Here is a 14153-nt window from a genome sequence, read left to right on the forward strand (position 1 = left end):
GGACTCGAACCCAGATGTTTAAGACATTGGAAAGTTATAATGTTTTATATAAATCAATTTTTAAGCGACATTAGTCATCATAAAATTTGAAGTGTTACAAAACATTTTCGAATTATCATATATGTTTTTGATAAACCAAAGTTACTTATGTTGTAACAAATATATAAATTTTATCATGACTGGTACGATTTTACAGAAATTAAAAATTTTAAAAATTATTTTCTAGACTTGAATTTGACTTAGTTCCATTCAAATCTAAAATACAACATCAATAAATAACAATTAAGACCTACTTAAGTACTAATTAAATCCCATACTGCTCTCATGCTAACCCAATACAGTCTTAATAAAGCTAAAAAAGTGGCTGAATAGAATACAACTAAACCATTTAACATCAAATAAAAAAAAATAAACACCACTTTGCAAACGTCATTTTCAAATTTTAAAACGTCAAAGGGAGCATTTAAAAAAAACAATCTGTCGATTGAGAATACCGATAAATTTTGACGTTATTCAATTTTTGATAAATTTCTTTTTCGTATTAAGCTATGACAATATAATTATCATTTCAAGAGATTCGCGAAGTGGTATTTAGTTAAACTTAAAATGTATTCCAACTTTACCAGTTCTGTTTGCAAGATTACAATTTATGGTTCAAGTTCTAATATAGATTGATGTGAAAACAGCGTTTTATAACAAGTTTACTCTCAACTTTGCACATTTTTCTTTTTAAGTGACAAAATTTAAATTAGAATGTGTTCTCACTTTCTTTTTCAGCAATTTGAAGGGCTTTTCAGCATCGTGAAAGAAAAATGTAGGTGTCATAGTTGAGAATTGGACGTCTCGCTTCACAAAAACGTATAGTATTAAAAGGACGTGTTGGAAATAAAATTAAGTGACAGAGTAAAAAAGAAAGAGTATTTGCCGTGTTTTCAACTTTCAACTAAAGGAGACCTCTACATGCAAAAACATATATGTAAACAAGAGAACGGGCTAACAAACTTCATAAATGTCCAAAATGACACTATATGACTGTTACTGGCAACAGGGATGATGACAATTTTTTTGCAGTGTGCGTCTTGTAGATTTTTGTATAATAATGCATACGTATTTTTTAATTTGTCCCGCAAACATAAATTGACCAAATTACAGCGAATGAAACTTACGAGTGACGTCACGATTGAGTATAAATTTTACTCTATCGTTACGTCACAAGCCCGCTCTCCTAAACTTTAAAGCAGTTAATCTTTGTCAATTCTAGTTTTTCTGAAAAGGGAAAAAATACGTGTCTCATACTTTTCAATTATCTAACTGAGGGACTAATGAGATTTTTTCTTTTTATACCCCGTCATCATCCCTATTCAATTATTATAAAACACATAATCTATGCTAAAGAAATTGAACCATAATTCTAAAGACAAACAGTCTAAACATATTTCCTACAGTATCAAGTAAAATACGACCCCATATGACATGCAAATATTAGAAAATACGTTTCAATAGATTACACATTATTAAAATAAATATTTACTAAATTAGCAACCTGAAAAGGAAAATATTTGTTAATTTAATACACATACAATATAAACGTTCTTTAATACAGTTACCTAAAAAAAGTCACTGTTTTTAAAACATTTTATCAAAATTACGGATTTTTTTACATAAAAGAATAGAATTAATACTTCAAATTAAATATCGATTAGAATCTGTAAGAAGGTTTTACATACGACAGAGATATATATACTGCAAAATAATAATAGCAAAATAAAATATCAAAAATAAAATGAATTTCTGTCTACATTTTTATGCAAAGACAGAAGAAAAATATTCGAGTATATTATCAGTGAGTAATAAATACCAATAACGTTTGTAATGCGACATTTTTCAGGGTATTATGTGTCCCTCGGGTTGGCGCGAACGTAACGTATGATTATATCCTTGATCTAAACGAAATTGGGCAAAAAGTGGGATATTTACTGGTTATATGTTAGGGATTATTTTACTCTATTTTAGTCTATTATTTTAAGAATTGCGTGGAGGTTTGGTATAGAATCATTTACATCACTTACTATTAGCTGAATAGCGAAAATATTGAAGTTAGTTTAAAACCTTATTATGATAAATGGGTTATGATCTTCTTATGATAAATGTATACATAAATGGATTATTTTTCAACGAACAGACTTATCTTTTGTTTAATTTATATTTAATGCAATATTTTTTAATCGAATCTTAAACCAATAATCAGCTTTCACTGTTATCATAATGTGATAAAAATAAATTCTTGAGGAAATCCAGAGAAACAACCAAATGCGGAATTATTAATTTTGTTCAAACGTTTTGAATATTTGATTTTGAAATGTCCACGGAATAGAGCGTTTAAGAGGTGCAAAAAAGCGTGAATCAATGGAAATGGTTAAGTGAACTGCATGTGTTAAACACACAAATAAACTTTATGTTTTTTTTTATCTTTACATGAAAGTAATAAATATGATAAAAAAACGATAAAAACCATTTATTTGGTTATTAAAATAGAAAAAATTATATTCTATTAAATAGTGATTTTGAGTTTAGAATCTATTCTGTTTCAAATAATTGTTTTTTTTTAATATGTTAAGATACCATAGATAGTAGAAAAATAAAACAGAGGAATCCATAGAGATTTAACACAGCAGTTTCAAAACATGAACATTTGTGATGTTTGAGACTATGATGAAGACACACATTTAATTTGATTTGATAATTACTTAGTTATTTATTATATCAAACACACATATTATGTTATAAATTATTATTTGGTGCAGCCTACAAGGGGTTTGTTTGTTCTTTTCTCAACTAAACTTAGAAAACTGTTCAGCACTTAACACAGGCATTTCAATTTCTGCCTTGAAGAATAAACGGAATTAAAAATGTAGCCTCCGGTAGAAATAAATCAGTGATTAAACATTTGACCATTCAAAATATAATTGATATTGTTAAGAAGGAATTTTTTAAATTTTGACTTACAAAGTTCCCAAATTGCATACTCGATCCCCGCGTATGACAAACATTTGTGTGATCCACAAATGCTTGCTCTGACTCTGGGTGTCTTTATGCACCTGATTTGATTATTTGTGAAACCCCCACGACAACAAGAATTAAGTTCCTTCCTGCGGGAATAGTTTTCTTTAAAGAAAAAAAAATAGTTAACTAAAAATCTAAAGCAAAACAACGGGACAAGATTTAAACTCGTAACAAAAAGATTAACATCAAACCGTGATTCATGATAGCATCATATTACTAGAACCAGGTGAAGGTGACGAAATGCATGTTTACTTCACAATAATTGTGAACCGTTGCCACTACATAATTACCTTATCTACGCGACACTGAAGATAAAAAACTACTATTTTTAGACACGCTGCATTCAAAGCGCTTGGTAAAGTATTTTAAACTTAAAGCTATGGAAACAAGGAACAATTTTGAAGTGCAGCTGAATTTGTTTTTAAAGTCTTAATTGGTAATAAGGAATATTTGAAATAGTTTAGACAAGTTTTATGTGAGATTATAGTTAGAGACACAATGTGTGTGGACCTCCTGTTTTGATGCTAAAGCGAAAACGAATCCTAGCAATAACAAAATGAACTGAACGTAAATTTTCTCAAGGATCTTAAAATCCTTTGAGATGCCTAAAATCTCGTTGTGAAATGAAGATGATTGTGACAAATAAATATTATTACAATATCACCCCAGATACCAACTACACGTTATAAATGTTAGTATGTTGGATACTCAATTAATTGTTAGCTTAAATTATTATAATGCACCAAATACCTTTACTTGCTAAACCCTTAGTCCTACCTACTAATCATCTTGGTTCCATTTGAATGCAATGCTGATTTAAAGGACTGATGTCAAATCTGATGGTTACAGAATGAGAAGACAGCATAGATGGTTTAAAAGTTTGCTCAGAAGTAATGAATTTTGCACGGTATTAAAAAAAATAGGAGGTTAAAAAATGAGTTTTTTTTCAGTCAGTCATTAACTTCAACGGCATTCGGGAACTAAGACGACGCACCCAGTAGTCCCACCATTCCAATGTTGCCATGGTAACCATGCGATGCAATGTGCCCTTTACCTGGAACGCCACGCTCTTTCTGTCCACGGTAGCCGTACCCGGGTACTTGGGGGTGGTTTTCACGATTTGGACAAACGTGTCGGGGACATCCACGGCCACCTCTCTGCCGAGGAGCACCGGCGTCGTGTCAAAGCCGGGCGGCAGCTTGTACGACGCATACACCGCCTCCCTGATCAGCACCGAGTCCGTCCGTGCGGAGTATGTCACTCCCTCTCTGCAATCTATTAAGGAGTCCTCCCCGTTAGATATGAGGAGCTGGATTTTGTGATCGCTCAGATTGTGTGTGGTGTTCGAGGCTACCGAATCTGATCTTTCGGAGTTGAGGTCTCCGCATTTGGCTGTTTCTGAGGAGCCTTTGCTCTTCTTGCTGCCGAAGCTGCCGGAGCCGTCAGAGCTCTGCGGCAGGGAGAGCAGCTCTATGGTGCTGTTGTTCTTGAAGCTGCCGGAGCCGTCGGAGCTGGGCGCGGAGATGTCGATGGTGTGCAGCACGGTGCTCTGCTTGCTGCCGAAGCTGGTGCCGGAGCCGCCGGACGACAGCAGCGGCTCCTCGTCCCTGGAGGGCCGGAGGCGTACCTGCGGGGGCCGCGGGGGCGGGTAGCGGGGGGGCGTTTTGTTCCGAGCGATGAAACTGTCCGGCACGTCCACCGCCATCTCGCGGTGGGGTCCTGGAAGTTGAAATATATTTCATTAATTATGGAAGATGATAGTTTTTTGGTCTTTCGAAAATAGCAAACAACATCGACTTTATTTATCAGAATTTTAAATTATTCTTGACGATCCCAAAATAAATTTATCACAGCTCTACAGTACATTAAAACAATCACCCTAATCATAATATATGTCGCGTTGTATTCATCGTATCGGCTCTAGACAGGCATGTGTCGGAACAGATCAGTGCTCGCGTCTGGTTGCGACGCACTAGCCTACAACATGGAAACCACACGATGCTACCTATACATAAGTATTTATAGCAACATCCAAGCTAGTGTAGTATATTATAAATATGGTATAATCACTACTTGTTAGATTCACTGCCAATAAAACTGAGAAGAGAAAAATATTCAAATGGCAGAAAAAATACAGTTTTTTTGAAGTCTAATAATGTTAAAGTCTAGATATCTTTGTGTCTGAAACTTTAATGTTTCCGAAACACCCCAAGATACAAAAATTAAATTTCTGAGTGCGGGAGCCGTTAAAAACCAATGTACTTGTAACACTAACTCAATTAAATAATGTAATCAATGGATTAAATATAGCTCATGATTACTAGTGAGCTTATATCTTTTATAAGGAAACATATTACAATGCTTAAATTAATAGACTCAACTGCACACATAACTATTAATTACTCGAAGCCAAGCTGTTATATAAAATGAATTAAAGAAGTCGTTAAAGTTAATTAAAGAATATATCGGCTGCTTCCTTAGTTTTTGTTCAATTATTAAATTGGAGGTCGTTCAGATACAAAAACTGTACAGAATAACGAGATCTATTAGAAAATTTCTTAGTTACAAAACATTATTTGACAAAACAACAGTTTTGAAACACCTGTTAAAAGTAATTCATTTTGAAGTAAAATTTTTCGTTACGAGTGAAGTATAATAGCTGTCAGCAAAATACCTCTTCTTACTGGTCACAATAAATAAGGCAGAATAACAAAAGAACGTATACCAATATTCGGAAAAATAATAAAGTGCATATTATTGTCAAAAACCAATAAAGGTATCCAATGCAAGACAATATACAGGTACAATAAAATAAAGTAAAAAAAATAAAAACGTCACAAAAATTTAAATGAAATCCAACTTCAAATACAAAATGTATATTTTAACTAACATGACAATGAAAATTATTCAGGAAGCACAAAAGCTACGTAATACTGGCCAGGTTCCACGTTTTGTCAAAAAAAATAATGACCGTCCGCGTTAATATTTGGCAGAATCATAGAGTACCATTGCGCACCAATGTTTGTTTTATTTACTCTGAGGTTTTTCATGAAGTTTGATTTTAGAACCTACTCGAGATTTGGGATGTGAATGTATTAGAAGATTTTATCGTTTTGTTTTCCTTGCATGGGGTCTACCATAACCTCAGAAATATATGTTATTGAAGATGTGGAAGAGAGATGCCACTTCCACAACAGCTAAAACTATTCCTCTAGGCATTAGGCTCCTAATATGTCAATCATTAAGTCCTCTTAATATTGGGTTTAATCACTAAGCTATGTTATAAGTAATTTAAAACTGCGTAGGAGATGTATAAACACAATTTTGTGAAGATCCCTGTGTGGGCAACACACCTACGCTCGACATTTATTTCATTAATTTCCATCGCATTTACCATTTTGCTTAAATCCGCAAGAATTTTGGTGAACTGGTATTTATTTTGTACGGTACAGACAATTAATTTCAAAAACTAAGCACAAATGCGTCGGTTCATATTTTTATGATCTGATGGAATTGTCTCGTAAGAAAGTAGTTTAATTTATTGGTCTTGCTCGTATTGTATAGGAGTACAACTGAAAATTTTACTGACAGCGAGTTCAAAGTTGGTTGCACCTTAAAAGGGACTGAAACCCCTGAGTTCGTGTCAACATTTCTTCTCAGGGTAGTCAGAAAGACAATATCGACATAAAAATATTTACATGCTAAAGTGATGATATATCCTATTTCCAGAATCAACGATTTCTTTTTATTCCAGTATCCTAATCATAAGGTGACTACAGTGGTGGCTATGTCAAGAGTCCTTCTAACAGGCGATTCCAAAAAATGCAATCAATCCAGGAAATTCTTAAAGCTTACGAGTGAGCGATAAAGCTCTCTCCTACCATAATGCTGTGCCCTACGGGGTCTATAATTGTACATTGTACCTAAAATTACCACCTGTAACTACATTATGGAAGCAATCAAGTATTGAGTATTGAGTCTTAAAAAAAATACTAGAGCTAACCACCATCTCGGGCAAAAGAAACCTCATAAACAGTCCATTACCTATGGCTCGGTGTTCAAAAAGATAAAATTGAAGAATCTAGTAAGTGCTTACCGGTATCAGAGGTGATTGAGAGCATGGTGAGCATGTCTTTGTCGTCATCCGGGGGCGGGCGCTTCTCGTCCTCCGCACCCAGGACCACTATGCTGGAGCCAGAGCGCCGGCGAGGCCTGGAAAGTTAGAACGGACTTGTTATTCAAAAATATTTTACAATGTTCGCACAACGCCATGTAGTCTCAAACTAAGCAAAGTTTGTGTTATAAGTACTGGAAAACTGATATGATAGTTATACAATTTCTATATTTTTAAATACAGACATATACAGACATAAGATACATTACACCACACAACAAATGATCGTGCTCGTCACACAAACATTTGTCCTGGATGGGAACAGAACCCACGACCTCTGGTAAAACTGTCAGGGTCACTAAACACTAGACCAACAGGCCAGCCTTTAGTAGCACATTTTGAAGGTCAAATGATATAGGACAGCACCCAGTTTCGCCCACCCTTAACCGCTTCCTTAGTGCTTTTGCTGTGAGAGAAGAAACGGCGCGACAAACTCCCCAGCATCACACTATCTTTGTATTATACTGTTTGCCTTAAGAATTAAGATATGGAATTTGATACCCTGAGTTATACAGAGCGTTACGTGCAAGTCATATTCAGGTAAGTTTGTCCTTATTATATTATTGTTCCAAGAGAAAAGAAGGACTTAATTAGTAATCTAAAGATTTTGGATGCTATTAACATTCCTTCTCTGGTTTCCCTGTATCGGCGAGACTTTTTTAGAACCTCCAGCAAAAACGATGACAGTTGTATCCAACCAATGAATTCATCTCAATCCCGACAGTGACAACAGTAGAAAACAAGTTATCAGAAAAAAATGAAGTGTCAAAAAAACTGTATGACCATGGCAAGTTTTGCTAGTCCCTTTGAATAGTACAGTCTGTACTCATTATAATTACTTTCTTAACACAATCTATATAATGCCGTGACAAGGGAAGTGCGTCCGGCAGAAGTGTCGGACGGTCGGGAGCAGCGACGTGTGACGTCACGCATGCGTAACGACGACGCTTTATGTAACGGCCACCGTCATTATGTAGGTGCTATGTCTTGCAAGACAAGATGCAGAATGTGCAGCTGGTATTTAGAAGTAATGTTTCTGCTTGTGATGTTGCTGCATTGTTAAAATAGGGATCATTGAAAGAAACAAATAGTTTAATGATTGTTTTTTTTTGGTGATGAATTGATGGCGGGTTCGTAGTTATTTGATAGCGCCTTAATTGCAAATTTATTAGCATCGTCTAACTACTTTCAATTCTAACAGTAGACCTTAACCATGAGCTGATGGGGTGTCTTAATGTTTTCAATTTTAGATCGGTTTCTAAAAAAATAAATGAAGCTTCAAAATCGTCTATGAGTAATTGATGCAAAGTTATAATGCGTAATAAAAATCTTGCCAGCTTTCGACTTATAAGAAAGTAATTGTATTAAACTTATTACAAAAATTCATTATAATTCAAGCATTTTATACATTATTTTCTAATCTCATAAACACAAATGGCAAGTAAATTGCCACACTTAACCCAATTCCGTTTCGGTTTCATTTTCAACTGAGCATCGAAAACGCTTGGAGCCGCGCAAGCAAGCCGCGCATAATTAGATCCGTCGCTTCAGCAATTTCCACATTATAATAATGAAGTCAGCATATTCTCAGACACCATATTGGATTCGTTCGATTCCCACAGTTTAAAGCTCCGAGTTGAGGGCCTCGTTTCGCGCCACTTTACTTTATTCGTTCACCAATCGGTGTGGAAGCCAAAATATAAATAATAATGGTATTACGCAAAAAGGAATTTCTTCCATTATCAAGGAGCGCAGGCAACTGTTAGGGTTAACCTCAATCTTGTAATAACGCTTTACTGAATTTTTTCCTGAGTTCGAAAATGGTTCTTTTGAGTTTGATGAGATACTGAAGCGTTTTTAATTAACCATCCTAAGAAAAGCTACTTTCAATGACATTTAATTAAAAACAAAATTATCCTAGTCCAAAAAACTATTTGTGGTGTCAGTGGCCACTATATATTCAAGTTTCCACGTTGCCCTTAATTCAAAAGTCGAAAACACAACTAAAACTGATTAAAAAGTTGACTATTAACATTTCTAAAACTTCTTTAAATGTCCTGCAGGGCAGCCCTCGCTCAGCAGACAGGAATATTGTCAAACAATGCGAATGATTATTACAGCTAATCCCGACAGTGGAGTGCTTACTTTTATTGTCTGCCCGATGCCCGGGTGATCCTGGGTATAAAACGCACGACCTTGGTGTGTGGTGCAAGTGTATTTATATTATTTCGAGCAGTTGAAGCGATTTGATCCTTCTATCCTTAAATTGATGGACGTTATAAAAACTCAGAAACTTGGAAATGTTAAATGTACGTATGATATACATTTTTTAAATTAGGTTACTAAGTATGATTTTTTTTAGGTCAAATTACATTTTACAACGTCCATTTTTGCCCACCCTTCACCCATGAAGTCAAAAAATATTACATCATATAACACTGCTATTACAAAGTACTTTTACTCAACGAAATAGCCTACCGTGGGAAAAGTCAAATTTACAAAATGTACCTACTTAATTCAAATTGTCCGTTTCAAAACTCAATACAAGCTACATCTGAGTATGTTCTCATCAATGCTCACAGCTGAGACCACTTGTATATACCGTTAGCTATTACCGATACAAATAAATAAGAGGAAGTCATTTCCTAGTTGAAAATATGCTCCACTTCACAAACCAGTTATGTGTCACAGATTAAAATATTGCAAACGTCGTCTTATCTCTTCACACTTTAATCGATTCGTTATTTTTATAATGATGAATGACTCACGGGTTTTACACTAATAAACTTTACATCTTGTTTAGATAAATGAAAGTAAAAATGTGGATTGGTCCTTTGAAACGGATGGCTAAAAATGACCGGTTTGATGAAGTGTACTAAGTCGATATTAAGAATGATTTTAATTGGGTACGAGACTTTTGAACTATACAACTAACTTTACAGTTAAAAGTCAAGTGCAATTTGAATCTTTTGTATAAATACTATTCAATTTACGATCATACGAACGATTCTCGAAACATAAAATCACATAACCTTTAAAGCAGATAAATAAATCAATTGGATCATAATAAACGATAGATTTATTTAAGCTTATATCTCGCACCACGGCCTCCCGGCAATATTCCCAATTTCGGCGAGGCACATAAAATAAAACCGGGCTAGGGGCAGCATCATTCAGCGGAACCCGGGAATTCCTCACGTAAACTATTAATTTTAGGTCAGTAGGCGAATACCGCCCCATTTTATTCGCAGAAAAGGAAACTCTGTGTTTTATTTGTATTTCTGTTGAGTTATTTACGAACTTGTAGTGATAGCCATGATTTATTAACTTATTTATTTACTTTGGACTTTGTACAGATTGGAGTTGTTGCCGTTTTTCAGATAGTTTTTTGTTGCAAGATAATGTTGGGTTACATTACAAGTTGTCTTAGAAACAAGTTTTAAGAAAACATTTCTTATTTGGTTTCGGTACATACGATATACGATGGGTCTGAGGTACTATGGGGAAAACAACTTCTCCTAACGAACATACGGAAAGTTGTCAGCGAAAAATTACTAAAAAATACACAAATACAATGAATCTAGACAGAATAAAACCCTCTTACATTTCCAACCAAATATTTTAGTGAAATCTATCATGGAAAAATAATTTAAATTTATTTTTTGGCTGCACCAATTGTCCAATGGTTATATTCACCACGACTAAACCACTGACACGTTGCGGCTTCGATTCCAACCTAAGACAAGCATCAGTATAATAAACGAATGCTTGTTCCTTGTCTGAGTGTTTTGTGCTCATGTGACCTGTCATGTCTGTGAAACTACCGCGACGTGAGGATTAAATTGCTTTGTCAGAGAGAGGTTTCAAAAGTAATTATTCATTTTTATTTTAATCACCAAAAGGATATAAAGTACCAATTTTCCGAATGCATGGACCCTTCATCGGATTGGCTGAAATTATGGTAAGCTCACTCGCTTGTCATCGGCCAACTGCCGGACTGTGATATTTACTGCCGGTTTGCCAATACCACAAATAAAAGTCATCATCATAAATGTGTTAAGTAATTAAGAAGGATTAGACCTGATTGGCTGATGGAAGGCTTAATGGGTATCACTTTGAGAGCAGGTTAAGCCTGAGATAAATATAATCGATTATGAGTATGGTTTTTTACCGATCGGACAACAAGGGGTCAAATCTCTAATGACAAGTAAAAAATAAAACTAAACTTCCCAAATTCTACAATTCAATGAAAAACTATTCCATTCGACCGACTTTCCTCTATACGAAATAGATTTTACCCATACCGTATCCCAGAAGCTGTTGAAATAAAAAACAAATGCCATCGTGAATATTGTGGCTTGAGCGCGGCTCATACGATCACCGCGGCTTTATACAGTGCTGCATAACAACTTGGATAGAAAAGATGAAACACTGGACTTTATACTTGATATACCTGAAGCTTTTAATGTATGCTTTTCTGTGATAAAAAAATCTGTGAGTATTCGTGTTTAAATTAATTACACGGCGCTTTTACAATTTTAAGTAGTTAGGTAAATTGAAATGTGAGTTTTTATTCTTTTAGTTGCAGTGTGGTTTGGCTTTCCATCCTCAATTCGAATACATTGACTATAATATCTTTTGACTAAAGTCTAAATTAAAATGCAAAAAAAAAACATTTTGTTTTTCTCTTTTATAAAATCCCCACTGAATCAATATCAATACCTTCAGAAGAGGAAAGGAAAGTTATGGAAGCACCTGTTAATTTTTCGTTTATTTATTAGAACTGCTGATAAAATATAGATTCTTCTACTATACAATCAATCTAATGTTTCAATCGGAGCACACGAGACTATACCACCTAATAACGCACAAGAACAATATAGAAAATATATATTAGAACAATTCACAACAGATCATTATAAAGAAATAATAGTAAGTCAGCAGGTAGTGCCGTACGGAGTACCACCGTAAGTAACGGTGATCTGGTGTAGTGCGGAACTAGTCGATGGAACCGAGTCTAAATCGATTTGTTATATTACCGATTTGTGGTCGCCAGCTTGGGGATCACAATATCATCGTGAAGTGAGACTTGCAGGTGCAGAAACGATACGGCACGCTGCATGAGGTTGAGTCTTGTCTCGCTCACACATACCGTTTCGATTTAATTTAGGATGTGGTTGTATGTCTTGGTGTTTAGGGTAATGAAGTATTGTTACACGATTCCTGAGTTGCTTGGACGAAGATTTATTGCTATGGCCAATAGACGGTTGTAAGGTTTTGTACGGAGGTGATTGTCGTGGTGAAGATCCGGAGGACTAAAAGGATGGTCAAATTGATCTGATGCCAAAACTAATGAGGCTATGATTTATTGAAGACCCAATAATACTAATAACACCAATAATAGTGAATAGTTCTTTGAGTATGCAAAAAAGTACAAAATTTTAAATGGCTTTGCGGAACTAAGGACCAGAAATAATATAACCATTAAGTACTGTTTATCAAAATATAAAAGAATGACATAAAAAATGGCCCTGTTGAAACAATACTTCATATGGTCCAAATATCCAGTCATAACAAGATATGACCAAATACATTTAAAACGACTCCCCCTACACTAAGTTTTTCCCACTTCATTAAGCCTATCCACGTAGGTACATACAAAAATCAAATACCAAAACAATCACTTGCTTCCATGCATCACAACAAAAACTGGTCCTTTCTCCCCCGTCACCAAGACACGGGTCTCCACCTTATCATTACTATTACATTCTAGCTATTGTCTATTCTCGCTAGTTCTGTATGAATATTCGCTTGAAAGCCGTCGGCTAACAAAGCTTACCTGTCACGATAGTGGAGACACTAACATATCCGGCAGAGACGTGTGCTGTTCTTGTTTACAATTCATCCCTTTATTTTAGAATGGGGATGCTTTTCTCATATAAGCATTGGTGGTTTAAAAGGTTGCAGCGTTTTGGGATGAGGTGCGTGGTGTACGTATGAGATCTGATGATTTTGAGGTGAATTTTCAAATATGAACACATCTCGTAGTAGGAGGATAATTTCAAAATTTCAATGATCAAAAAATATTGTCGCACGTAAAATTGTTTATTGAACATGACCTAAGTATGGAAATCAGTAATTTTAGGAACCTAGAGCATGAAATCCAAACTTTTTTAAAAACCGCAACTGTTCACATCTCGGAATGCATTCATAGCAAAGGTTTGCGAATTCAAAATTTTAATATTGTATTTTTAAGAATTCATTTGTCTTTTTAACTCGCTTGCCGTCTCTACTAAGCTGAATCCAGCTAGGTGGGAAGCCAACCCCAAAATAGTTGTGAAAAGGCTAGGCCGATGATGAACTCGCTTGCTGTCAACAATTTTTTCCAAGCAGAAGAGTATGATAGGTTAGTTACATGAGGTCATCCCGCCCCATCACATGTCTCCAACGTCTCGCTATTAACTTTCCCGTCACCGATCTTATCTGAGAAACATGATCGGTGTTAGCTGTATTCAATTACTCTAAGATTTTCTTTAAAATCACATTGAACTGGCGTTCTCAACTTGTAATTATTTTTTATCATGTTATTTTTATCTTTAACTATTCATTTGGCTTAAATAGAGTACATGATATTAACTCAGTATTAAGTGTATTCACGCTTAGGCATTTTTTATGTTTTTCTCTTATTTTATGTATTCCTAAAACAAGGATTCAAAAGAGAGGAAGCGTGATCAATTGGAAGAGGATAACCGGGAAACAATATTAAGAGTCCTTTCGCTAGTATGAGAAATTTACCTAACATTTAGACTAGCCTCACTCAATGATACAAAATGACCACACTTCTAAGGATTATTTATAAAAATCTCTTTACTAATTCTAATCCTATAACGAGCCTCAGTTAACTTTTTTAGAACTT

The 14153-nt window shown here is 34.9% G+C and overlaps 1 protein-coding gene across 6 annotated transcripts in view; it reads right to left on the reverse strand.

Moving 5' to 3' along the window:
- Window positions 1-14153, reverse strand: part of LOC113503731 (MAGUK p55 subfamily member 5-like) — a 142078-nt gene that overhangs the window by 63790 nt on the left and 64135 nt on the right. For 4 of the 6 annotated variants that reach the window (XM_026885812.1, XM_026885809.1, XM_026885811.1 and 1 more), the window contains 2 exons: window positions 7160-7275; window positions 4118-4782 (listed from right to left, as the gene is read on the reverse strand). In XM_026885812.1, coding sequence (XP_026741613.1) covers window positions 4118-4782; window positions 7160-7275 — 781 coding nt within the window. The remainder of the gene's footprint in view (window positions 1-4117; window positions 4783-7159; window positions 7276-14153) is intronic. The other 2 variants (XM_026885814.1, XM_026885813.1) reach the window with 1 other exon arrangement.

Source organism: Trichoplusia ni, chromosome 20, assembly GCF_003590095.1.
Source record: "Trichoplusia ni isolate ovarian cell line Hi5 chromosome 20, tn1, whole genome shotgun sequence".
NCBI classification, from domain to species: domain Eukaryota; kingdom Metazoa; phylum Arthropoda; class Insecta; order Lepidoptera; family Noctuidae; genus Trichoplusia; species Trichoplusia ni.